The sequence below is a fragment of the Megalobrama amblycephala genome, linkage group LG13 (assembly GCF_018812025.1).
Source record: "Megalobrama amblycephala isolate DHTTF-2021 linkage group LG13, ASM1881202v1, whole genome shotgun sequence".
Lineage (NCBI taxonomy): Eukaryota > Metazoa > Chordata > Actinopteri > Cypriniformes > Xenocyprididae > Megalobrama > Megalobrama amblycephala.
Window position 1 is genome coordinate 6307909 of NC_063056.1, and position 26679 is coordinate 6334587.

Here is a 26679-nt window from a genome sequence, read left to right on the forward strand (position 1 = left end):
AGCACAGCCCTTCATCCACAGCTTTGACTCTCACCGTCTTATACTTTGAAGAATACAACAATTAAAATAACAGGTGAGTACTAAATGACAGGAATGATGACAATATTTCATCCTTCATATAAGTCTGCATTGATGTGACATGATTTGCACAAGTTATTTACTGTTGTAGAAAAGCTCTTTGCAGACTTCTGTGGCACATTAGATTACCAGATGCTTTGTAGAGGAACAATGTGTCAAGTTACGTCATTATTTTTATTCATCTACAAAATTGTTGAATTTAAATGTTCGGGTCAGCATGTTATTGAGTTAAAGACCGCAGTCTTCAACTTATCATTTGAGTGAACAGTTTTTAAAAGTATTTTTTATTTCATGAAATGTATAGTAGCCAAAAGTGATGTCCAGCCTAGGAAAAATTTACATCTTCATGGTCATATTTGCATATTGTGTATTTGTGCTTGGAGTCAATTTTTTTTTTTTTTTTTTTTTTGTGATAACGCAATGAAATGTGCTAAATTGTGCAATATAATTTTTGGCCTGGCTGTCATACAAAGAAATTATGAACATGCAAAAACAAGAGAGAACAACAAAGTATTAATAACATATTATGTTGAGGTCAATGTAAGCTTTTTCCTGTGAGCTTTTTGTTTTTCTATGGATTTTTTATGGATTTTTTTTCATAGAAAAAAAACTTGTAGGATCATTAAAAACAAATATCCCCTCCGAACATCACTAATGTATATATTTTTTTTTACATTTGTTTTTTTTTTACATGTTCATTTAGCAGACACTTTTATCCAACAAATGAGAATAATACAAGAATAAAGACAAAAATATGAGAATATAGCAGAAGCAAAGGGAGGAAATAATATTAAAAGTAGTGTTACCACCCAATTTCAGTACCAGAGTAGTTCAAGAGTTCGCTTGACAGGTGCTCTATTGAAAGAGATGAGTTTTCAGTCATCAGTCATTAATAAACTATCCTTAATTAACTGTTGTCCTCCAAAAGAATAATATAACATTTATTCTCTTTAGTACAGCCAAGCCTTTTCTTTTCCCTTTGCCATTTTCGTTTCCAAATGCCAGTAGTTTCTCAGAGCTTCTAAATAATATCGTGCTTCCCATGTGTGTAGGTTCCCACTGTGTGACAATAAAGGCTTTCAGGATCTCATTAAGCTTGCACATTGTATAATCCAGTATTGTCATACTCAACTGACAGTCAGCTTCATACAGTAATTGAACTGTGTTTAAAGCCTTGGCACATGACTTGAGTAACAGGTGGGGGATGACAAGAGCCAGTTTAAACAATTACTTTTTTCTTTTTTTTTTAATTGTTGAACACACTTATTTACAAAAAACAATTTACAAAATCTCTCATTGGGAGACCTATGTGCAGAACATAATTAAACACAATTAAATGAAACAAATTCGATAAAGAAAATAAATACAAATAAATGTAAAATAACATAAATTAAGCAAAGGCACTTCAGTCCATAAGGCATGACAAAATTGTTTACATACATATATTATCCTCAGTCATCAAATATTCTTAAAATAAAGTTACATGGAAGCTTAACAGGTTATAATGACAAATATTTTGAGACATCTTCACATAGCAAGTAAATGTTAACATTGGAATCTTTCAGAAGTTTCAAAGAAGCAAAGTATTCCCTCAGTTCAATTTTAAACACCATTAGGGATGGATTTTTATTTTGCCATTTACATTTATGAATATGGTATTTACCCATAATTGTTATGATATTGTACATTCTAAAAAGTTCCTTCGGAAGGTTTTCATTACCAAAAAGAATTTGCTCTAACTTTAATTGCGTAATTCTCCCCATTTTTGTTTCCAACCACTTCATGACATCTTGCCAGAATATTTTTATCACTGGACAAGAGAAAAACAAATGTTCAATAGTTTCATCTTCCTGGGAACAGAACACACATGGCTCCACTTCAAAACCAAATCTCTTTTTAATCATTGCTGCTGCTGGATAATATCCATTTATAATTTTAAATTGCATTTCTTTGATTTTAGGAGGTATAGGCTATTTCATGAATTTGATGTATTTATTTGTTATTTTATCATCATAATACCTTATTTTTATATTTTGGTCAAAATCATGAAATAGTTTACATTTGAATATTTTGCTAATACAATTATTGTTACATTTTTTGCTATTTAGGGAAATTTTGTTTAGTTGTAATTTAGGCAAAATTATTTGACTTTTGGAATAATGTAAATAGTTTTGTATCATCTTTACTAGGGCTATTGGTATTGCTTTTAATACCTTGTTATAATCCCTTATTAAACTTTGTATATTAAATTTTGTTTTAAAATCCGTAAAACTAAGAAAATTAACTTGTTCATCTAATATATCTGTGATGAAAATTATTCCCTTTTCAAACCAATTTCTGAAAAAAAGTGTTTTTCTATTTATTGTTATCACTCTGTTGTTCCACAAGGTGGAGCCATGTGGTGTAAAATTATGAGTAAATACCATCTTCCAGTAATGAAGAACTTGTTTATGATATTCAGACAGTTTTACTGGCAATTTGGATACCTCGAAATCGCACTTTAAAAGAAACTCTAAGCCTCCCACTTTATCAAAAATATTTTTGGGAATATGATACCATAGAGAGTCAGGTTTATCTAAAAAAGCTTTTACCCAGTTAACTCTAAAAACTCCAACCATAGATTCAAAATCAATTGTTTTTAACCCCCCTTTATTACAGTCCTTTACAAGTTGTGATTTTATAATGTAGTGCGTTTTATTACGCCAAATGAATTGGTAAATTATAGTATTTGCTTTTCTTATGTTTTGTGAACTAATATAGAGAGAATAACTTGGGTAAATTAATTTAGAAATCCCTTCTGATTTTGACAATAGGTTACGTCCTAAAATAGTTAAGTCTCTTGTTAACCATTGTTTTAGGTTTCTTTTTATTTCTTCAAATTTCTGTGATATTTTTGGATTCTCTTATTGCCAAGTTTTTCGATAGATGAATGCCCAAGTATTTAACATCATTCTTAACTGGAATCATCTCCAAGTCTGTCTCAGTGCAATTATATAAGGGAAATATTTCACATTTTTTTAGATTAAGGCAAAGGCCTGATGCCCTTGAAAAAACAGAAATCGCATTTAAAGCCTTCTGAAGAATTGATTTGTCCTTTAGAAATACCACTGTATCGTCAGCAAATTGGCTTATTTTCAATTCGGTGTCACAAACTTTTATCCCTTCAAGGTCTTTATTATTTACTACAAAATAGGCCAAAAGCTGCGTACAGAGAATGAATAATTTTGGTGAAATTGGGCACCCTTGTCTTATTCCACAAGAGACACTGATTCTTGGAGTGATGTCTGATTGAAGTGAAATATAACTATATATTTGGTCATAAAACATTCTGATTACCTTACAAAAGTTGTTGCCAAACCCAAAAAGTTGGAGCGATTTCAGTAAAAAGTCATGTTCAATAGAATCAAATGCCTTGAAAAAATCAATAAACAATATTAGGCTTTCTGTGTTAATAAGGCTCTGGTAATCTATCATGTCCATAATTAGTCTCACATTGTTATGAATTTGTCTACCTTTAATAAAAGCTGACTGAAATTCGTCTATTAAATTGTTCAAGACATTTTTTACTCTGTTAGCATATACCAAGGCTAGTAATTTATAATCATTGCAAAGTAGAGTTATAGGTCTCCAATTATCTAATAGTAATAAGTCTTTATTGGGTTTGGGCAACAAGGTTATCAGACCAGTTTTCATTGCAGGGGATAACTGACCATTTTTTATGCAGTCAAGATACGCGTTAAATAATAAATTTTTAATATCTGTCCAAAAAGTCTTAAAAAATTCTATAGATAAACCATCAATGCCCGGTGATTTACCGTTTTTCATTTGTTTTAAAGCTGTTTCAATTTCTGTTAATGTTACATCTCTTTCTAGTAAAAGTTTGTCTTCATCTGTTAGTTTTATTACATTTTCGTTTACACTATTCAGAAAGGCATCACAATCGTCACTCTGAAATTTTTTCTTATATAAGTTACTATAGAATTGACATACTTCCTCTGTTATTTTATTTTTGTCTTGAATAATATTTCCATTTTGGTTTAATTTGGTTATAAATTTTTTAGTCTGTCTCCGTTTTTCAAGGCTATAAAAATATGATGAGTTTTTTTCCCCCTGCTCCATCCATTTGGCTTTTGATCTTACAAAGGCGCCTTTTGCCTTCTCCAAGTATATAACATCTAATTGGTTCTGAAGCATGTGTAACTCTTGTGTCTCTTCTACAGTTATGTTAGGTTTTCCACATAATAAACTTATCTTTTCAACTATTTCCTTTTGTTTACGTTTACAGTTGTCGGCAATGTACTTTCCAGTTTTAATAGCTTGTTGCTTTACTTGAAATTTAAACCACTCCCATTTACTTATATCTGACAAATCCATGTCATTAGTTTCAAGACATATTCTTCTAATCTGGCTACAGAATTCTTCGTTCAGCAACAAGGTATTGTTAAATTTCCAAATATTGTTTGATTTTTGTTTTTGTTTGACTATTGATAGTGACAACCCAATAAGACAATGGTCCGTAAGAGGAGATGATTTAATATCACATTTTGGTGTAAGATTAGTAATATTTGGAGACACAAGCCAATAATCTAACCTTGAGCATAGGTTAGCATATGCTGGGCTGATCCATGTAAATTGCATTGTGTTAGGGTGTGTCACTCTCCAATAATCTACCAGGTTATTAGATAAACAAAAATTATTTAACATGTCATTATATTCTGGTTGTAACCCCTTGGGAGGTTTTCTGTCAAGCCAGGAATTAGGTGCTATATTAAAGTCACCTCCTATGCTATCCGTACCATAAGTTGCACTCCATTCCCTGATAGCTTGAGTTAACTTTAACATCATATTTCTATTGAGAGACCTGTTGTTGTACCCATATACATTAATCAAAATCATTTTAAAATCAAATACTTCCAACACAACCATTAGCCAGTGACCTGCTTCATCACTTTTACAATCAATAATTTTCCCTACAAACCTAAAAAATAAAATCATCACACCTGCAGAATGAGAAGTTCCATGTGAATACAAAATATTGTCTCCCCATTGTTGCTTCCAGAATTTTTCATCGGCCTTGTTAGAATGTATCTCTTGTATCAAAATAAGGTTGGCTTTAACATCCTTACAAAATAAAAAAATGGCCTTACGCTTAATGTTATTCTTTAAACCTCGAACATTTATAGAACTAAAAACAACAGACATACAAATGAAACAAAATACACGCTCTTAAATGCGCTTAGAAAATAGGATTTAAGGCAGGAATGAACAATCTGTCATATATTTTCAACTTTGACATTAACAGTAACAGTCCCCTTAATCAAACTTTCTGAATCAAGGTGATGACACTATACTTAACCTATGAAAGGTGCCTCCACTCTTTTTCCGTCTATAATAGCATACCCTTTCTTCAAGTAAGCTTTCTTCCCGTTACGTCTGGCCTCCTGTACCGTCGGATACAGCTTTGCCCGGGCTTCACGATCCTCTTTTGACCAGTCCTGTCTGAATTGGACATGCAGCTCCTTGCAGACTCTGGCTTCCCTCGACCTCCTCCAGATCTCGTCCCTCATCGTCCTCAAACCAAACTGCATGATGATCGGTCGTGGTCTCATATTGAAGGCGGGATCATCTTTCTTTCCCAGACGATGGACAGTGTCAACCTTGTCTCGTAGTTTCTCTACTGAAATCGGAATCACTCTTGTGAGAATACCGATCACCCTCTCTCTTATATCCTCATTTTCCTTCTCCGGTAGCCCGATCAATTTGAGATTCCATCGTCTTCCGTATCGCTCGATTTCCCGGCATCTTTCCTTCAGCTCCTTATTCTCTTTTGTCAGCCTATCCACTTGCGCGTTGAGTTGAATTATTTCATTTTTATTTTCTGTCACCCCTTTTTCGTTATTTTGGATGCGCTGTTCAAAGTTTTCAAACTTTCTTTCAAACGCATCCAGTCTTTCCTCAAATCTTTGCGACAGAGTGTGAATAGCATCGTATATGCTTTCCATGCTTACTTCTTTTGATTCATCTCTCCTCTTCAGTTTTTTTTGGATATGGACTCTGTAACGGAGTGTGGTCACTCAGAGGTTTTGCCATCTGCATCTCTTCTTCAACATATTCGTCAAAACATGCCTCGCGTATCCCGTCCATGCTGTATTCATGTTCATTGAGGCTAGCTTGGTCCTGAGTGTTAGCCATTTTTTTTTTTCCGAGTGTATTATTTTGTGCGTCTTTTCAAAAAATTGTCTCACAATAGTCTTTTAAGAGTGTTATTTACCTCACAATAGCTTGAGGGGTGACTGTTATTCAAAAAATAACAGTTTTGGATGTCAAAATCACTTTTTCTGTCGGACCCTGCAACTTTTACAACTGCTCACTCCGCCATCTTACTCCCTCCTAAACAATTACTTTTAACCTACAGTAATCAACATAACTATAAAAATTAAAATATATTGTTAACCCATATTGTTAACACATAACATTTAAAGGTGCCCTCGAATGAAAAATTGAATTTATATTGGCATAGTTAAATAACAAGAGTTCAGTACATGGAAATGACATACAGTGAGTCTCAAACTCCATTGTTTCCTCCTTCTTATATAAATCTCATTTGTTTAAAAGACCTCAGAAGAACAGGCGAATCTCAACATAACACCGACTGTTACGTAACAGTCGGGGTGTACGCCCCCAATATTTGCATATGCCAGCCCACGTTTCCAACATTATAAAAGGCATTAGACAAGGGCAGCCAGTATTAACGTCTGGATGTGCACAACCAAATCATCAGACTAGGTAAGCAAGCAAGAACAATAGCGAAAAATGGCAGATGGAGCAATAATAACTGACATGATCCATGATAACATGATATTTTTAGTGATATTTGTAAATTGTCTTTCTAAATGTTTCATTAGCATGTTGCTAATGTACTGTTAAATGTGGTTAAAGTTACCATCGGTTATTACTGTATTCACGGAGACAAGAGAGCCATTTTTTCATTTTTAAACACTTGCAGTCTGTATAATGCATAAACACAACTTCATTCTTTATAAATCTCTCCAACAGAGTAGCATTACCCGTTAGCCACGGAGCACTATCAAACTCATTCAAAATCAGAAGTAAACAATATAACAGTATACAATACTCACATAATCCGACGCATGCATGCCGCATACATGACGAACACTTTGTAAAGATCCATTTTGAGGGTTATATTAGCTGTGTAAACTTTGTTTATGCACTGTTCAAGGCAAGCGCGAGCTCTGTGGGCGGATAGCACGGGATTTAAAGGGGCCGCAGCATAAAATCGGCACGTTTATAATGATGCCCCAAAATAGGCAGTTAAAAAAATTAATAAAAAAAAAATCTATGGGGTATTTTGAGCTGAAACTTCACAGACACATTCAGGGGACACCTTAGACTTATATTACATCTTTTAAAAACATAATCTAGGGCACCTTTAATAAAGTCACAAATGTCACACCAAAATGTTAGTGTGTGAGAGCAATTCCACAATAAATGTAAAGTAGTTTCAGGTTTCTCTAAACAAAAAGAACAGAGGGTATTAATATCATTCTTAAGTCTTCTGAGAGAGCACTTATCTGGTTAAAACCTATGAATTAACTTAAAAGTTATTTCTCTCATTTTGTTAGTTATCAGATACTTGTGAGGTAATGTCCAAACTTTTTTCCAGTGAAATTTGAACCACTGAATTTGTGGACACGAATTTGTGGACGCAAAATAAAATGGACTGAAAATTGCCTGCTGAGAATTTTAGGTTGTATTTTTAAACAGAATGAATATTTTGGAAGTGAAATCTGAAAGATGAATATGGATTATTGCATTTTTAACAATGAAAATGTGTTTGAAATGTTTTGAATTGAAATATTCACAACTTAAATATACAACCATGTTGAATTTCAGCCCATAAAAATGCAATCCTTAAAAATACAATGCATTATAATACAAGCACGGTTAATGCAATGCATATTTTTTTCAAGTAGTGCAATTCAAGATGCTTTTTGTTTCAAAAACAAATGCCATTATTTTACTTCCATATTTACTCACATTTATAACAATTTTGGGATGCTGCAGTTTTTCACTAACATGCTGAGAACTAAAAAAAAATTAAATGCCAATATAAAAAAATAAAATAGTAATGGTGCAGTACGCACCTTGTGAAAAAAAAAGAGTATTACACTTTAGCATTGAAAAGTGTAATTATTATGGAGATTATATACTTAAAAGAATATTAGAGCAATCTTAATGTAATGTTTTCAGACACTTAATTGAATGTAAATTGCAATCAAATAAAATGTATTGTCTAAATTTATATTAAAAGCAATCAGCTGAATTTAAGAGTTTATTTATACCTACTTAAGTACATCTTTATATGTAATTTCATAACTGCTTCTATTGTCTTTGAAATATGGTTAAAGTGTACTGACATGCCTTTATGGTAAACTAAAATAATATAATTTCTATTGTATGTATATCATGTAATTAAATATATTTGTAATGATGAAGTTGGAAATTAGTATATGTATCAACTTTAAATGCAATATCAAATAACACACTACAGTTAAAATTATAATCAAGTACATTACATGTGCTTTAGGGCCAGATTTACTAACAGCTTGCGCTAGCACAAACCCTCTTTTGGCGTTAAAAAACTACTGTCGGGATTTACTAAAGGCGTGGACTGAGTTGTTTTTGCAGCTGAACCTTTTTGCATGCATTTGTAGGAGTTTCCCTTTCAGTTTTGTGCTTCAGCAACTGCATTTAGTGGAACTTGCTTCGTTCTCCTCTCAGTAAAAACACAATGGATCTTCGACGTTGCCAGTTACTGTGCTCTCGCTTTATTGCAAGTGACGACCTGCATGGTAAGTGTGTCAAACGCCTGGGCCTGTCGCATACATGCAAGGCTATTTATGGCGCTTCTGGCTGCAAGTTTTGCAAGCATTTTAAGCTTAAAACTCTCTGTGCGAGGCTTGCTTATTTTGATAAGGATTCATCCGCTCTCCCCCGTCGATCGCAGGTAAATGAAGCGGCTGACGCCCTTCATGAATCCGATGCCTGGGGATCGGATGTCGAGCTAAAGACTATGGCCAGTTTCTCCCTCTCTCTCTCTCGCCTGAGCGCTCATGCCATGCTGATTCGCCAGTGGAATTTCTCCACAATTATTTATGCCCCAGTCCAGAGGCATGTGATGCCATTTCCTTTGGAATGGAGAATGTTTTATTCACCGCAGTGTCAGATTGTGGGCCTGCGGCCGAAGCTCTCCCACCTAGCAGCCAGGAAGTGTGGTCTTCTGCAGCCTACACTGAGATCATGGACATGGACTCAACATGATCCATAATCAAGTACCATAACCTGACGAGCCTCACGACTCTCAATCCTCTAAGCTTAACGAGCGTTTTCTGAGCGGCCAATCTAATTCACGCCCCATTTGGAGGAAGCTTCCATTTTTCAGTGATCTTCATCACAAGATTTCTAGACCCTGGAATCAGCCTTTTTCAGCTCGTCTGATGAATACTGTGGCCACTGACTTCACCAACCCGGTTGGTTCTGTTTAGTTGGGCTATACTAGCATTCCAGCGGTTGCAGACAAGCTGGCCACTCACCTTTTGCCTTCTACCACTCCCTCTTGGAAGTCCCGCCCTCTTCTTCCATCTAAGCCTTGTAGGACCACTTCCACCCTTGTGGGAAAATCCTACATACCGGCTGGTCAGGCAGGTATGCCGCTTCATACCAAGCAGACGTCCTTAAGGAAAAATGGACAAGGGCAGGGGGCCTGACACCGGAGGCGGTCAAGGAGCTCAGCAGAGCTACTGAACTGGCACTGCGTGCGACTAAGCACACTGCACGTGTGGTTGGGTGCACAATGGCAGGTTTGGTGGCTGTTGAACGCCATCTTTGGCGGCCAGTAAGGTTTGTTTGGGGAAGCAGTCAGCTCATACTGTACTGCTAAGATGCAATCTGCCGCCCTTAAAGGATTAGTCCACTTTCAAATAAAAATTTCCTGATAATTTACTCACCCCCATGTCATCCACCGTCCATGTCCTTCTTTCTTCAGTCGAAAAGAAATTAAAGTTTTTGATAAAACATTCCAGGATTATTCTTCTTATAGTGGACTTCAATGGCCTCCAAACGGTTGAAGGTCAAAATTTGTTTTAGTGCAGCTTCAAAGGGCTTTAAACAATACCAGACGAGGAATAAGGGTCTTATCTAACGAAACGATCGGTCATTTGTATATGTATATGCTTTATAGACACAAATGATCGCCTTGCAAGTGCTTCGCCATTCCGCCTTCCGTATTCTTCAAAAAGCTTACGCTGTATGTCCTACGCCTTCCCTATTCTACTTACGGAAAAACGGAACTGGCGCACGTTCCTTAACACTCTGAGGTCTAAAAACGCGCCGGCGCATTTTGCAGGTTTTTTTTCACATTGCAGCAAAACAGACTTAAAATACTCTGTCATTTTTTGTCATAGAGACATAAGTAATACATCAATTGAAACTATAGAATATCTCCTTTTATTTGTATACACTCAGAGTAAAAACAAAATGTTGTGCTTTTTGTAAAATAAAGAAAACTAACATGATGCGTGATCTCTCATCTCCCTCTGAACGAAGTCCAATCTGATAGTTCTCAGAAAATGAAGTGTAACTTAGTGAATACTAATCACAAAAAATTCATACTTATGTCTAACAAAATTCCTTAACCTGAGATTTGAAGGCTGGCCAATCGGGAGTGATCGCTAATGGTCTTCTGGTCTTCCCGATGATGTTCATTCAGGAGACCATTGATAAATCTTGTGTACCTTCTACAAGACAGCTGTATGTTTCCAAGCGGACGGTCTTGGTGCACGGCTCGTGCAGTGGATCCAGTCAGCTGCCTAGTTTGTTCAGTGTTGTAATTCCTGCAGGATAAGTTTATGGCTGGAGCGGCTGCGACTACTTTGAGGGTTTACGTCGTGGCTATCCACCACCCCATCAGGAGTCAGACAAGGTCCCCTTGGGTAGACACCGTCTGGTCTCTTCGTTTATGCATGGAGTTAGGGGCTTGAGGCCTGTGCGTCCTATTAGTGTCCCTTTCTGGGATTTGTCGGTTGTTCTGGAGAAGTTATTGGAACTGCCTTTTAAACCTTTGGAGTCAGCTCCTGATCAGATTCTGGCTCTCTCTGTAAGTGGGCCTTGCATGGAGATTCCCCCAGGTCTTGTGAAGATGTTTCTGCAACCCAGACCTGGTTATGTCCCTAAGTTTTGTCCACATCATTCTGCTCTCAAGTGGTCATGCTTCATTCTTTCTCTCCCTTTGCCTCCACAGAGGAGGAGAAGCTTCATTTCCTTTGCCCTGTTCAGGCATGTGTGGACTGCTCTGGCCAGTGGTGCAAGTCATCTCAGTTATTTGTGTGCTTTGAGGCTGGCTGCAGAGGGTTTGTCTCCTCTAAGTGCAGGATTTCTCTTTGGGTGAGAGACGCGATTTCATGGTTTATGAGATGCAGAAGCTTCCTTCACCTCTGGGCATTAGAGCTCACTCTACTAGGAGTGTTGCATCTTCCCAGGCTCTTTTTAGTCCCTTTGGAGGACATTTGTGTTGCGGCAGGTTGGTCCTCCCTGCACACTTTTATCAAGTTTTATAACCTGGATTTGGATATGGTCCCTGGTTCCTGGGTTCTTTCCACATGAACTGTTCGCCTTGTTCCTGGTTGAGTCTGGTCTGGTTTTTAAAAAATTGATGAAAAGTTCTTTGGGCCAGATCTTGCAGTGCTTAGCTTAGTGTGTGTGGTATATCGTTCCCATTGCGTCATCGCTACACAGCATGTTCTTCCCTATTCTAACATGTTCTCTGAATAGGGAACAAGATGCTACATTTGCTGCCAAGCGAAAATCCGAGGAGGAGATGATGCATTCACTCTATCAAGAGTGAGTGACATAGCGCTGCTGAGACGGCGCCTGCACCATCAGCCAATGAATTGGTGTGATTTTATACAGGTTCAGACAATCAGCACCACCCAAGGGCGTTTCCCCATAGCATCTTGTTCCCTATTCAGAGAACATGGGTTACGAGACGTTTTTGTCAGTGTTTTAATAAACCTAGTCATGAAAGTGTACTCTATTTTATTTCATTCATATTATCTGAAATTTTTATTAAAAAATATATATATACTTTTAAGATTTGAAGTATATTACAAGTGCAAATTAAAAGCAATTAAGTGCACTTCTGCTGAGAGACACAAATTATATATGTGTTTCTCTCAAAACCATTGTTATAATAAATGTTATAATAAACGACTGTGAGCTTGTATAGTGTTTACCCCATATTTAGGAAGTAAAAAAAATACTTTTAATTGTTGAGTGGGTGTTAAAGGATCATTTCAATGTCAGTTCAGGCTCTGTCATGTAGTAAGCTACACTTCCTGTTTTAGATCAACGTCAAGGTTGTTATGAGAGCGGGAGAGAGAGAGAGAGAAGGGGAGGGGTTAGTTGCGTCATGCTTACATTTGCCTTCCCTGTTCACTCTTCGGCAGGCAGTTGAGCACATGGTTTTGAATGTTAGCCCACTGGGATAAAGGACCCCTGCTTCTCACAGCTCGCGCCTGCGTGGTCTTATTACCATCAGGTGAATATCAGAGAGAGAGAGAGAGAGCCAAGGAGCACACAGAAGCGAGAAAAACAGAGCTCAAACTCACATGCTAAAGGCTGTTGAAACTGCTGTCAGAATGTACTGAAACCTCAGGATAATCAGGTGGGATGTATATATGTGTAGCTTATCCATGAGTGTGTTAAAAGTGTTTTTTGTAAACCAATGAGCCAAAAAAAGAGATTCAAGGGCATTGGAGAGTTCATAGCCACTCACAAACTGGTTATTGTGAATGAGGTGAATTATTCAATCAAGCAGAAGGAAATGGTTATGTCATAGAACAAGAAAGGTCATCACAGTGAATATACAAAGGTAATTACAGGAACTGTTGGTGTAGTATTATGAGTTTATAAGTAATCTGTGTTGTTGTATGGCTTTAGTATTGTAAGTTTGAATGGAGAAGGTCATGTGACATCTCTGACAAATGTGATTTCAAATAACAAAATAAATATCATAGAGCACTGCAAAAATTCAAAAGGAGTAAAAAAATGGGTCTTGCTAAAGCCAAGTAAATAGAAAATATTATATTTTAAGTGTTATTAGTAATGTATGCTAAGGCAAACATCACAAGGACAACAGAGATGGGAATTTGCAAAACTGTTCACAGGGACATACCATATGCCACACACAGTCTCCATAGAGCATGTGCTGATTTTTTTTTACAATGCAATCACCTCTCTGTCAGACAGCAGTTCAAATATACTTTGAACTTTCTATGCTGTAGAAATACTGGTATGTTTTGTTGTTGTTGTTGTTTGTTTTTTTAGGTTTAGTATTGGCTAATTACTGATACTTTTGACTTACACATGTAGAATTCCGATTTTATACATCTATACCAGGGATCATCCTCTCTTTTTTTTGTTTTCAGCCCAAGGACGTCTTAGTAAAAATTACGAGACTGTGAAGGGACCCGCTGTTGCGAAGCCATTAAAAGCCATCCAAACTACTTGTCACATATTAGATATATAAGTATTTTTTCTTATAATGTGGGAAGGATAATTAGTTTAGCTTCATATGTAAATTTGGTTACATTTAACTAAATAACTTGAGTCAAACTTAAGTCCATAAAGTGCAGGGCTCAACAAAAAGGACTTAAGTGAACGTAAACAGTTAAGAAAGAAAACACATGTCAGTATAGTGGAGTCTTAAAGTGACAGCAGCCTAATATACCTGCTGCGGTCTGTGTCATTAATGTTAAATGTTGCGTTTACGCCATGTCTTAATTACAGTAGTCTCGGGATGACCCATGATGCTCTATATGGAGCTGTTCACGTCCTCGGACTGGGAATTATGCATTTCTATTAGGGCTGCAACAACGAATCGATAAAATCGTTAAAATTCGATTATTAAAAGAGTTGGCAACGAATTTCATTATCGATTCATTGTGTCGCGCGACTATTACGCCTCTCAATAAGACGCGGAGATAAAAAATAAGATAAAGAGCAAAAATAAATAAATAAATAGCAGAGCGGAGGTAGAGGAAAGACCATCGGAGAGTAAGCAAGTTTGTGAATATTTTAAATAAAGAAGGAAAAACAAAATAATAGCGATCCATCTGTCATACAGTGTTATTGTGGCTGCGTTCAGCGCTCGTGACACGCGAGACGCGTCGCTATGGAAACATTAAAGGCAAACGTTCTAAAATAACGGTCGCCTTAAAAAAACTATAAAATATTTTAAACTCACGCTCGAAAGGGTTAATATTAATCAAACAACAATCAGAGACAATCACTCACTGCTCTTTAGCTTTAATAAGAATTTATTATATAGTAATTATATTTAATCCATAAGGAATGTTGTATGCAAGTTGTTATAAAGAATGCATATATCATTCATTGAAAAGAAGACATTGTGTTCTTCTTTAGGAGGAGTGGTTTTATTGAATTATAAGATAATGTTTTTTTATGTCACAGCAATCTGTGTCTGTATTGCATGTTCAAATTTTAATATTATTCATATTAATAGGTTAATACAGTAGATGTTTTCTCCAGGAGTATATAATGGGTTTGGAAATTTTAGAGAAATTCTTAATGCATTACAATTTAACTAAACCTGTTGGATTTAGTCAACTAAAATCTTGTGATATTTAGTCAACTACTAAAACAATTCAAATGACTAAAACATGATTAAAGATGAATGGCATTTTAGTCAAAAGACTATGACTAAAACTAAATAAAAATTTGCTGTCAAAATTAACACTGATCTGTTGTCATGTATTTATTCAGTGCTCTGTCCTATATCGGTTATTGTTGACAAATATATTTGGGAGTGAGTGAGTGAGTGAGTGTAGAGAAGAAGTTCTACCGTTCAAACATATCCTGTTAAGTTTTCTGATTTGTATTTTTCTTTATTTAAAAAATAAAAAAAAGATGTATTGTTCTGACAGCTCAGGTCCCTTTAAACAAAAATATACATCTTTTTGTGCAGTTTATTTTAAAAAAACCTATATATTTGGCAGATGTAAAGCATACATGTATATAGGGCTGGACGATATGGCCAAAATTTATATCACGATATAATTCTTAATTTCGGTCGATACGATATAATTCCGATATCGATATGAACTATATAATAGCCTCAGAAAAACTGCCAAGAACGGCCACAACGTCTGAAAAATGAATTTGCCAAATCTATGAAATCTCTTCCTATAAAACTATATAATATTTTAGAAATAAAAACAGTACAAATAAATTTATGTTCAGCTTTTATTTGTATTTAGCCTTCATACAAACATAAAAAATAAACATAAGACTCACTCACTTTTGTAATATTAATATCTTTAACATTAAACTATAACGTAGGCTGATTTTATTATCCTTAATATAGATTAAAACAAAAGTGCTTCAGCCAAGATAAAGATTGTGAACAGTAAAAACAGAAAAAAACAGCGAGAAACAACAAAAACACATTGCTGGGGCAGGGACATTGTTGAGTGTTGATGACACTAGGGGTGCAATGGTTCAAATTGCTCATGGTTCGGTTCGTATCACGGTTTTAGGGTCACGGTTTTGGTACAGTTCGGTACCGAACCGTACCGAAACCGTGACCCTAAAAATAAGACTACTGTCAAATAAAAAAAAAAGAAAATAAGAACAAACGATCAAACTACAAGCAAATAAGTACATCACAAATAAGTACAATAAAGCAAATATTCAAATAAAATAAACAGTGCTTTTCAGGTTTTCAGGTATCTAACAGTAGTTTTCAGGTACAGAAAATGGATAAAGTAATCAAATATAAAATAACACTGCATATTATCTTTACTGTATAAAATAAATAAAGATGAATTGAAGTTACAAAAACTATTCAGTCAAGAGCAGTGAGTGATTTCTTTGTTATTTGTTGTTTGATTTAACATTTAACAAAACAGGCAGCAGGAATAGTTTTTTTCCCTTTAAGACATGCACGATCCAGTACATATACTGTTACACATGTGCCTTTCTTTCTCGACTAATATACGTTCACTTAAGACATATTGAAAGAGAAGTCAGTATTTGCGCGCTGTCTGAAATAAGCGTGTGCGCTTCTTCTCACAGCGCGTGCGAGTTCTCTTTCGCGTCTTGTTCTTGAAGGTTTAAATCAAGCGGCAACCTCCCCCTTTCTCTCGTGAAGCCAATACGGAAGTAACTTAAACTGCGATTCATCGACTGGCCGCTAGGGACAGGCTGCAAAAGGGAGCAGAATCTCAGTGACCATCATGTTAAAATAGCCAAGTTTACAGCAGAAAAAAACATGTTTACACTCTGGTTCACATTGTGTTTTGGTCTATACTGCTAATTTTGTCCTTCATGACAACTCTGAGGGGGGTGAATTTTTTTATAACTCATCCGTTTAAATTATATTAAGCCTTAAAGTTCTGCATAATTAAGGGCGTGGTCACTTGAGTGACAGGTGGATTGGCACTGCTGTCTGTGAGCCGTCATGTTACCTCAGCTAATTCCAGCCGATGAATTTGGCATCTCAGCTGTTTTTGTGCCTTTTTTCTGGATTATTTTATACAATATATGGCTTGCTGCATACTCGAGACAGATGTCAGTCTGTGTAACGTTACATGTGCTCGCATGCGGAACACACGTTGTTGGATCGTCGTGGCATTGGCTAAAGGTTTTGTTCCTGAGATTTAACGTTACTACAATGACAATACCAGGAGGATATACAACTCCGACAGCACTGCTTGGATATAACTAAAACTGCTGCACTATTTTGAAAAATTATACTTTGGACACGTGCTCATTAGTTTGAGAGAACATTATACAGATATCTGGTACCTATATATGTACTATATATGTACGAGTTTTACATTATAAACGATGTTTTATGTTTTGAAATGGACATTTTACCCAAGTGCAACGGATTGGATTCATCTCGCGATCTCTATTTCATTAAAGGTATGAAGTCCCAGTTGATTTTTTTTGTGTTATTTGCACACCCCACACAAATTAATTAGCCTACTGGTGTTAGAGCATCTATAACGTTATCTTAAAAATCACTGTAGATTGACAGTAAACCTTTAGTACTTTCTAATGATATTGTTATCTTTATTAATATTTTAGATAGTGTCTAAGATAGATAGCTAGGCGGGCGTGGTTTCAGCAACAAGTCGCATGGGCTCCAACTACGTCCCGCCTCTTTGCCCATTTTCAGTTATCCGTGAGTGACGTGCGGTCACGTGCAGCTAAGATGGCCGCGGCCTCATTTTTGCCAGTGCCCAAGGAAGTCGACCGGAAGTTGAAGTCGGCCGGGTGCCGCCATCTTGTAGCAGAACTTCACTTGCGTTAGCATCCCCATTGACTCCCATTCATTTTGGCGTCACTTTGACAGTGAATAACTTTACATCTGAGGCGTTTAAAGACTCCATTTGTCCATTATTTATTTCTAAAGATACACGACAATGTATAAAGGGCTCCATTACCTTCTATGTTACATTATGGCCCCGTAGATACAGTTTTTGTAAAAATAGGCTAACGATTGCGTCATAACCACTCGACTCTCTGTCGCACAGTAGAGAAATTACCGTACAGACAGGAGGAGAAGCTCGCAGGCAATCGGGGAGATGTCAAGAGAGATGGCGTACTGGCGTTACATTTTAAAATACTATACAAAATAATTAATCAGAATACTTACTCCTGCTTACTCACGCCAAAGAACTCCCCGCTCAAGCTCGCCGTCTCTGCAAGATTAACGATGGCAGTTTTCACGCACAGCTACTAGAAGATTTACATCTGTCAGACAGGTTGCGGACGTCATCAAGCTTAGTTTGAGTCTGCGCGTCAGAAACGGAAGTGCTAAAAATCGCTAAAAATGGGCTTCACTTGTCTCAATTGAGTTCCAATGGGGTCGCTGTGTCCATTTCTTTTACTGTCTATGATTTTTGCCAGTACCCAAGGAAGTCGACCGGAAGTTGAAGTCGGCCGGGTGCCGCCATCTTGTAGCAGAACTTCACTTGCGTTAGCATCCCCATTGACTCCCATTCATTTTGGCGTCACTTTGACAGTGAATAACTTTACATCTGAGGCGTTTAAAGACTCCATTTGTCCATTATTTATTTCTAAAGATACACGACAATGTATAAAGGGCTCCATTACCTTCTATGTTACATTATGGCCCCGTAGAAACAGTTTTTGTAAAAAATAGGCTAACGATTGCGTCATAACCACTCGACTCTCTGTCGCACAGTAGAGAAATTACCGTAGAGACAGGAGGAGAAGCTCGCAGGCAATCAGGATGATTATCTTAATATGGCGTACTGGCGTTACATTTTAAAATACTATACAAAATAATTAATCAGAATACTTACTCCTGCTCACTCACGCCAAAGAACTCCCCGCTCAAGCTCGCCGTCTCTGCAAGATTAACAATGGCAGTTTGCACGCACAGCTACTAGAAGATTTACATCTGTCAGACAGGTTGCGGACGTCATCAAGCTTAGTTTGAGTCTGCACGTCAGAAACGGAAGTGCTAAAAATCGCTAAAAATGGGCTTCACTTCTCTCAATTGAGTTCCAATGGGGTCGCTGTGTCCATTTCTTTTACTGTCTATGATTTTTGCATCAAAACTGCTGTTCAGAACTCTATGGGTGACGTCACGGACACTACGTCCATATTTTTTTACAGTCTATGGTTTAAATCAGCAAAGCTTAAATGAGTTTAGTTTAAACAGATAGCATCGTGTGCTGTTCAGGTCTCACCTGCGCTCGCGCGCTATCAACACCCGGGTGATGACGGCGTAAATGACTGGACATTAGAGCAGAGAGCACTAGCTGTTAACAGTTTACAAAGAGTGACTGTTTTGTCCACGCTTTTTGATTATCGTTGTTGTAACGTTTTGCGCATCCATCGACTGAAACATACATTATCTGAACTCTGTCTGTTTTCCATGTTGCTATTTTAAACAAACCATATTAACGCTGAGCACTGGCTGATGGCTGAGTGTCTCTGTGGTGTACGTCATCACGCCAATGGCCAATCGCGTTCTGCTCTTTCTAACGGCTGCGCCTCAAGTCAGTGAGAAATGTTGTAATGTATATATCGAAATACCGGAAATGTGTTTAAAAATCATATCACCGTTATCGAAAAAAATTATATCGCGATATATATTGATATTGAATTATTGTCCAGCCCTACATGTATATGTTTTTTGTGTTAGTTCATTTGTTTTTTGTTTTTTATTACTTTAACAGCTCAGGGATGTTAAAAGAGCAACCTGTTTTTGCACATTCTGAGGATTTTTTGCACTGTGAATTTGCACTGTCAGTTCAGTTTTTGAATAAAAGGTTGGAAATTAATGGGTTTTTTCACGATTCATCGATTAATCGTAAAAATAATCGACAGATTAATCGATTATTGAAATAATCGTTAGTTGCAGCTCTAATTTCTATAGCAACACTATCAACGCTTAAATGAATCTACTGCTGTCAGGTGGTACAGCGGTCACATGGTACAAGTAGGAGTTCTCAGAAAACTCCTATCTTACAAGCTCTAATTATGAGCTCTACAAGGACATGAATGCTTTTTACAAATTGAAATCACGTAATTGCGGTAATTACAACATGGCGTGAACGCGCCTAAACACCTGAACCAGCTAATCAAGGTCTTCAGAACCGCATACTGTGTCTCATTTCGAAGGCTGCGTCCTCCGGAGATTGGTTTGTCAGCCGCATATGTCATAAAGAATATACAAGTTTTCAGATGTGCCTATGGATATACCTGTGTTGTCTGATTTTGAGCCCATTTCTTTATCCATGCTTTCAGATATTGTACGTAAGCTTAAGATGACAGTCTCTCCTCGAGATATTGTTCCAACAATGTTATTAAAACAAGTTATTGAGTGAAGTCAAATCTGGATAAGAATGTGCTGTGCAATTATAGACCAATCTCAAAGCTTCCTTTTTTAGCAAAGATTTTGGAGAAAACTGTTTTTAATCAACTTGAATCCTTCCTTACTGACAATACTATTGAAGTTTTTCAGTTCCAGTTGGTATCACACACAGTTTCTGCCAATCTCAATCTGTTAATCTTGAGTACCTATAGAGTAGTAGTGCATCCTTCATATCTCCAAAAAGTCTTTCGTTTTATCATATTTATAAAAGATACATACGCTGTACCGAGTCTTTCCGAAAAAAAAAACAGCCGAGTCCAGAGAGCGGAGCTAAAGAGTACTACTTACGGAACGAACGCGGCGCCAGTTTCGTTTTTTTCCGTAACTTGAATAGGGAAGGCGTAGGACATTCAGCGTAAGCGTTATGAAGAATGCGGAAGCGGAAAGTACGTTCAAGGCGATATTTTGTTTATAAAGCATAAACGGTTGTATTTTTTTCGAAAATGACAGATCGATTCGCTAGATAAGACCCTTATTACTCATCTGGTATCGTTTAAAGCCCTTGAAGCTGCACTGAAACTGTCATTTTGAACTTCAATATGTTGGTAGCCATTGAAATCCACTGTAAGGAGAATAATCCTGGAATGTTTTCCTCAAAAACCTTCATTTCTTTTCGACTGACGAAAGAAAGACATGAACATCTTGGATGACATGGGGGTGAGTAGATTTATCAGGAAAAGTGTATTTAAAAGTGGACTAATCCTTTAACAAACAACATTGCAAACTTGTGTGATTGGAAGTGCAGCTCTTGACTTGTGGTTAGACAAGTAATGTTAGTTAAAAAGACAAGGATTTAAATAGATCACTCTCTTGGGCACAATAACCAACCTAACATGCAGTACAATCAGTGCTGTTTTTTAAGAGTGTCTGTGCATAAATGCATAAGGAAACCCCGGAGTATGACATACGATGGAGACGGCCATTTAAACATCAGATAAAACAAAACAACAGCGATCAAAAATAGTGAAGTAGTCCACAGATGCCGTGTTCATTACAGCAGCATCTCTGAGAAATTACTTTGTGGAGAATGCTGTTGAATGAATGACCAGAGAGTAAAGTGTACACCAATTACATACTGCATGATAACATGATTTTAAAAAATGAACAGCTTTTTGTTGTTTGTGTGCGCATGAACTATGAAATCTGGCATTAATTGCACTAGTGTTGTCAAAAGTACTAAAATGTAAAAAATGTGACGCTTTGAGAGCTGTTGAGCGGATTCATAAATTGACCATTGTGTTCACACGCTCAACAGATATGTCCGTGATTGGCTACAATGATCAACGCTTCAAAAACATGTTGTAAATAGACATCAATGACGCTCTTCACCAAGCGCTTACACAGATACACACGATCCGCTGATAGACGCCTGCTTTCAAATGCTCCCAGTCAAAAGACATTCAAAACACTTTCAAATTCAAACACTTCTATGTGCTTTCAAACGCTCCCATGTGTTGATCATTGTAGCCAATCACAGACATATAGGGTGAATTCAGTTTGACTGGGACACATTTTGCCATTTAGATGACTTTAAAAAAGTGTCTCAATCAAGCTGAATCAAGCTGAAATTCACCCTATGTTGAGTGCATGAACACAATGGCCAATCAGAGGTGTTAACATATCTGCTCAAAGCATCACATTTTTAAAATTTCAGTACCAACTTGGTATCGAAAAATCCTAGCAACTAGAGGTCGACCGATAGTGGATTTTACCGCTTGCGATAACTAGGTTGAACGACACTGGCCGATAACCACTTAACCAACAGATCGTTTTTAAAATGGATACTAAATGAAAACAAACAAAATACTTAGAGTAAACTAACGCTGAACCATGAAAATGTACTGTACATATTAAATTAACTAAATAAATAGCCTATATAAATATCAAAGGGATAGTTCACCCAAAAATGAAAATTTGATGTTTATCTGCTTACTCCCAGGGCATCCAATATGTAGGTGACTTTGTTTCTTCAGTAGAACACAAATGATGATTTTTTAACTCCAACCGCTGTGGTCTGTCAGTCGTATAATGCGTGTCAATGGGAACTCCATCTATAAGAGTCAAAAAAAACATGCACAGACAAATCCAAATTAAACCCTGTGGCTCGTGACGACACATTAAGACACGAAACGATCGGTTTGTGCGAGAAACCGAACAGTATTTATATAATTTTTTTAACTCTAATACACCACTATGTCCAACTGCCTTGAGCATCCGGTGTGTGAGGTCTGAATGCACTCTGATGCCGGAAGAGATCGCTCTCACTCATTGACATATACACGCGAGAGATCACTTCCGTCATCAGAGCGCGTCTTTTTCAGACCTCACCAACCGGATGCTCAAGGCAGTTGGACATAGTGGTGTATTAGAGGTAAAAAATGTCCCGTTCAGTGCAGTGTGCAGTCTCACATGTCAAAACAAACTCGAGGCGTCAGTAATAGTTTTTATTTCACCTCTAGAGGCCGCTCTTGTACTGTATAATGATAGATGACTCTTCTCAGCTGCTCCAGCAACGGATGCAACACGGAAAAACTATTGGTATGGATTTTTGCTGATAACCGGTAGTCGGCAGCACACTAACAACTGCTCAGAACACCCTAGCAACCACTAAGCAACAAGCCACCCAAGCATTGTGGCATGGAGCGCCACTCACATTCTCTTTAATGTTATACACCATAATGTTGAAGTACTGTTGTTAATATCTCCTTGCTTCATTATAGTAAATCTATAGTTTTCTGACATCAAAACAGTGCTTGAAAGTCAAAGAAATGGAGGGGCTATTGTAAAACTAATCACTTTACCTGTACTCCCATCTTTCAGATAACCTTGAAAAACCAGTTGCCTTTTGGACGTGTGGACATCAGTGCCTTCATCATGTCACTGTTCACACATGTTTTGGCCTGCCTTTTTGGCATTGGATCATGGGTGGCCATTAACGGGATGTGGGTGGAGCTGCCTCTGATTGTCAATGACATTCCTGAGGGTTGGTACCTGCCCTCTTATCTCACAATAATTATCCAGATGGCCAACATTGGCCCTCTCTTCATCACGCTCATGCACCGCTTCAGACCGGGTGTGCTGGACGAGCGGCCCGTTATCTACACGATTGTGACAGTCGGCGTGGTGGCCACCTTACTCCTGGCTTTCCTCTGGAACCTCAAAGTTACTTTTGCAGATGGTGAACATAGTGCTGCCTTACTGTCCCTCAGCTTCCTGCTGTCTGTTGTGGACTGCACCTCGTCCGTCACCTTTTTACCCTTCATGATGCGTCTACAGCCTCAGTACCTCACCACCTACTTCATTGGAGAAGGTCTAAGCGGCCTGGTCCCAGCACTAGTGGCTCTTATCCAAGGTGTAGGGGTGGTCCACTGTAAAAATGCAAGTGCTAATGTGAATGTTAGCATGGGGAACTTATCCTTCGATGGAGAACTAGAGGCACACTACCAGCCAGCCAACTTCTCCGCTCAGGGTTTCTTCCTTTTCCTCAGTGCGATGATGATGGTGTGCTTGGGAGCTTTCCTGTTACTCAATCTCCACCCAGCTGTGGCACGGGAACGCAAGAGCAAAGGTTATATTGATGATTCTAAGCGGGTAGAGAAGATTGATATAAGTCAATCCCCAAACAGTGAAACTCCAGAACAGAGACCCATGCTGGATTTCCCAGAAGGCTCAGTGATAAAACGACGCAGCTCATTTGGAAAAGGAACCTACAGCAGAATAGAGCTGGTCTTCATTTTTGTAGTTCTGGCCTGGGTCAATGCATTGACCAATGCAGTCCTGCCCTCAGTCCAGTCTTACTCGTGTTTGCCGTATGGAAATCAAGCCTATCATCTTGCAGCCACTTTGTCCTCAGTTGCAAATCCAGTGGCATGCTTCATTGCCATGTTTGTACCAATCAGGTGAGAACAATAATAATAATAATTTAATAATTTATGTGTACGCTAGTGTACACACATAGTTGAAAACACAGCCTTGCAAATTATACTTCTTTTGACTTGTACACAGGTGTTCAACGTCCAGTTTTGAGCAATCTCTCTCCACAAGTTACAACCAATGTAAACACTGTATTATTTCATGCTACAAATGAGGGTACATTCTAAACTCTTCGCACAATCACTGATGCACTGATTTATATGCTAGACAACTAGCATCTAGCTAGATCTAAAATCTGGAGGATCACTTGTATCATTGTTATATTGTAATTTTGCTTAGATCTGAAAATTGCTCTGTGGTAAAGCATGTGGTGGATTTTCCCCTACGCACCTGACTTAAAGAATCACTTCAGAATTAAAATTTCTTGATAATTTACTCACCCCCATGTCATCCAAGATGTTCATGTCTTTCTTTCTTCAATTAAAAAGAAATTGGGGTGTGTAAATTATCAGGAAATTTTAATTCTGAGTGAACTAATCCTTTGTTTACCTGGGTCATCTCCTAATTGACGCCCCTAAACATCTCCTAATTGATGCTCTATAATAATAAGTCGTCAACATCTTGACCCTTTTGAACACTATTACCTGGGAAATAGATCTCTAGTGCTCTAACATGCAGGTAACAGCAAATAACCCAGACAGATTCCAGCAAATGTTCTTGAATGCTTTTAATCACAGCCGGGAGAGTTCTCATAACAATCTCAGAGAATCTCACCACCCAAAAAAAAAATAAATACAGCAGGTTTTATAGGATTTCAGGTACATCATCACACAGTCAAAATAACATGATGTATTACTCATTATCATCAGTGTAATATGATTGGTTCAGATTTGAGCAAAACAAGCTTCCACCTTCCTCTGTTATTGGCAAAGCAAATTTAGATCAGAATCACTGAATCACAGAATCATCAAAATCACAAAGTTAATAGTTCTTTGATTTCTCAATATGTCATGGGATTATTATAGACCTTTATATCCGGATGCTGTCAAGCTGTCAGCACTGCAAAATTTTCCATTGTTACAACACACAACGCTTTCAGTCTTAGTAATTACTTTTCTATTCTCAAGAGTTAATTTTTAAGCCTTTAAGGAAAAAGAAGTGTTGTTGGTTAATTAGCACTAACAACATGACAACAATTTACTAATAAATACGGAAAAAAAAAACTTTGCTTTTTTTTTTTTTTTTTTTTTTTTTTCGTACAGACGACAACATTGTCAAAAACGTTTTCAAAAAAATTTACACTTTGAAATCCATTTTCACAAGTTTGTGTTTTCAGGCCCATTGTAAATGAACGGCCAAAATGCAAATAAAGTTTTCCGGTTTTAACTGAAAACTGTGTCAAATGGCCTTTAAGGCATTACTGACATCACAGTATACATCACAATATACATCTCCGCCTGTATATTGTAAAAAGAAATGAATTTGACTAGAAAAATGTATGTAACTATTCTGTTTCCAAGTAATGTTTGACTGGCTGACATGTTTTTGTTATACAAATTTATCCAACTTCTTGACTATGTCCAAGGTCTCTGGTGCTGATGGCGGTTCTGACAGTGACGGGCACTGGGTTTGGAGCGTATATAATGGCCATGGCAGCACTAAGCCCTTGCCCTCTGCTGATCAATCATGACCTCGGAGCAGCTCTCATTGTAAGGCTCACACACACAAACACACATGCTTTCCACTGGTGATAGTTGTTCCATATTGTGCAAGCATTCATTTAGACCTGTAAATGTGACAGTAAAGTAAATATACTGGCACTGGCATTTACCTTGTTTTAAAGAATTCAAAAGGGCATCTAATTGTAAGTTACTACTCTTACTACATTTGTTAGAAATTCAACATATACAAGACGTAAAGTGCACAGTACTACATACTTCAGCACAAATGTAATGTGAGGGCAACTACATCACATAATCTCAATTTTCTCTTTCTCCCTTCTTTAGGTCATAACCTGGGTCATATTCGTCCTCACTCTGTCCTATGTGAAGGTGATTATTGGAGTGATCCTGCGAGATGAAGGCCACAGCGCCCTCGTGTGGTGTGGAGCTGTGGTGCAGCTGGGCTCTATGTTGGGTGCCCTGTCAATGTTCCCTTTGGTTAGCGTTTATGGACTTTTCCAGTCAGGAGAACCCTGTAAAACGAAGTGTCCTAAATAAAACCAATCGTTATTCTGATAGATTCAGAGTAAAGTGAATTAAAGCCACACAAGGTTGAATAATACACAGATATCTGACCACACATTTTTCCATTATACCTTTTTTTTTTTTTTTTTGCATTAACTACTTGTACTGTTCCAACAACTATTTTTCCTTTTGGTTGTCATTTAGTTCAAAGTACTGTTACATCACAACAAAACAAGCTTCATAATCTGCTGTAATATCTGGCACTCCCTTACAGTTACAGTGTAACTTGTCAATTATAGCATTTTTGTTATATTTAAATGTTATACTTGATATGTTGTATTTTTAATATCTTATTGAAGTCCGAGGTCATGTTTTTTTTTTTAAAGAATTGGACAATATTTATGATTTTAAGACATGATGCCTAAGAGATATAAAGCCTTGACAATCCTATTTCTTTCTTTTTTTATTTGTATTTTTTATTTACAAGACTGTATGAAGTTTAGAAAAAAATAAATATTTGTTCTTTAA

The 26679-nt window shown here is 37.2% G+C and overlaps 1 protein-coding gene across 2 annotated transcripts; it reads left to right on the forward strand.

Moving 5' to 3' along the window:
* Positions 1 to 49: 49 nt before the first annotated feature.
* On the forward strand, positions 50 to 26679 carry zgc:91890 (solute carrier family 52, riboflavin transporter, member 3-B). 2 transcript variants are annotated; one of them, XM_048152788.1, is made up of 4 exons: positions 50 to 73; positions 22913 to 23991; positions 25551 to 25674; positions 25972 to 26679. In XM_048152788.1, exons 2-4 carry the CDS (start codon positions 22967 to 22969, stop codon positions 26182 to 26184), a joined length of 1362 nt encoding a protein of 453 aa, XP_048008745.1. In that variant the 5' UTR covers positions 50 to 73; positions 22913 to 22966; the 3' UTR covers positions 26185 to 26679. The 2 variants fall into 2 exon arrangements, with proteins under 2 accessions (XP_048008745.1, XP_048008744.1); XM_048152787.1 differs by lacking the exon at positions 50 to 73 and adding an exon at positions 12563 to 12820.

Coding starts and splice junctions, on each gene's coding strand:
- zgc:91890 (XM_048152788.1), top strand. CDS start 22,967: ATGTCACTGTTCACACATGTTTTGGCCTGCCTTTTTGGCATTGGATCA. Junction 23,992..25,550: donor GCCATGTTTGTACCAATCAG/GTGAGAACAATA, acceptor ACTATGTCCAAG/GTCTCTGGTGCTGATGGCGG. Junction 25,675..25,971: donor ACCTCGGAGCAGCTCTCATT/GTAAGGCTCACA, acceptor TCCCTTCTTTAG/GTCATAACCTGGGTCATATT.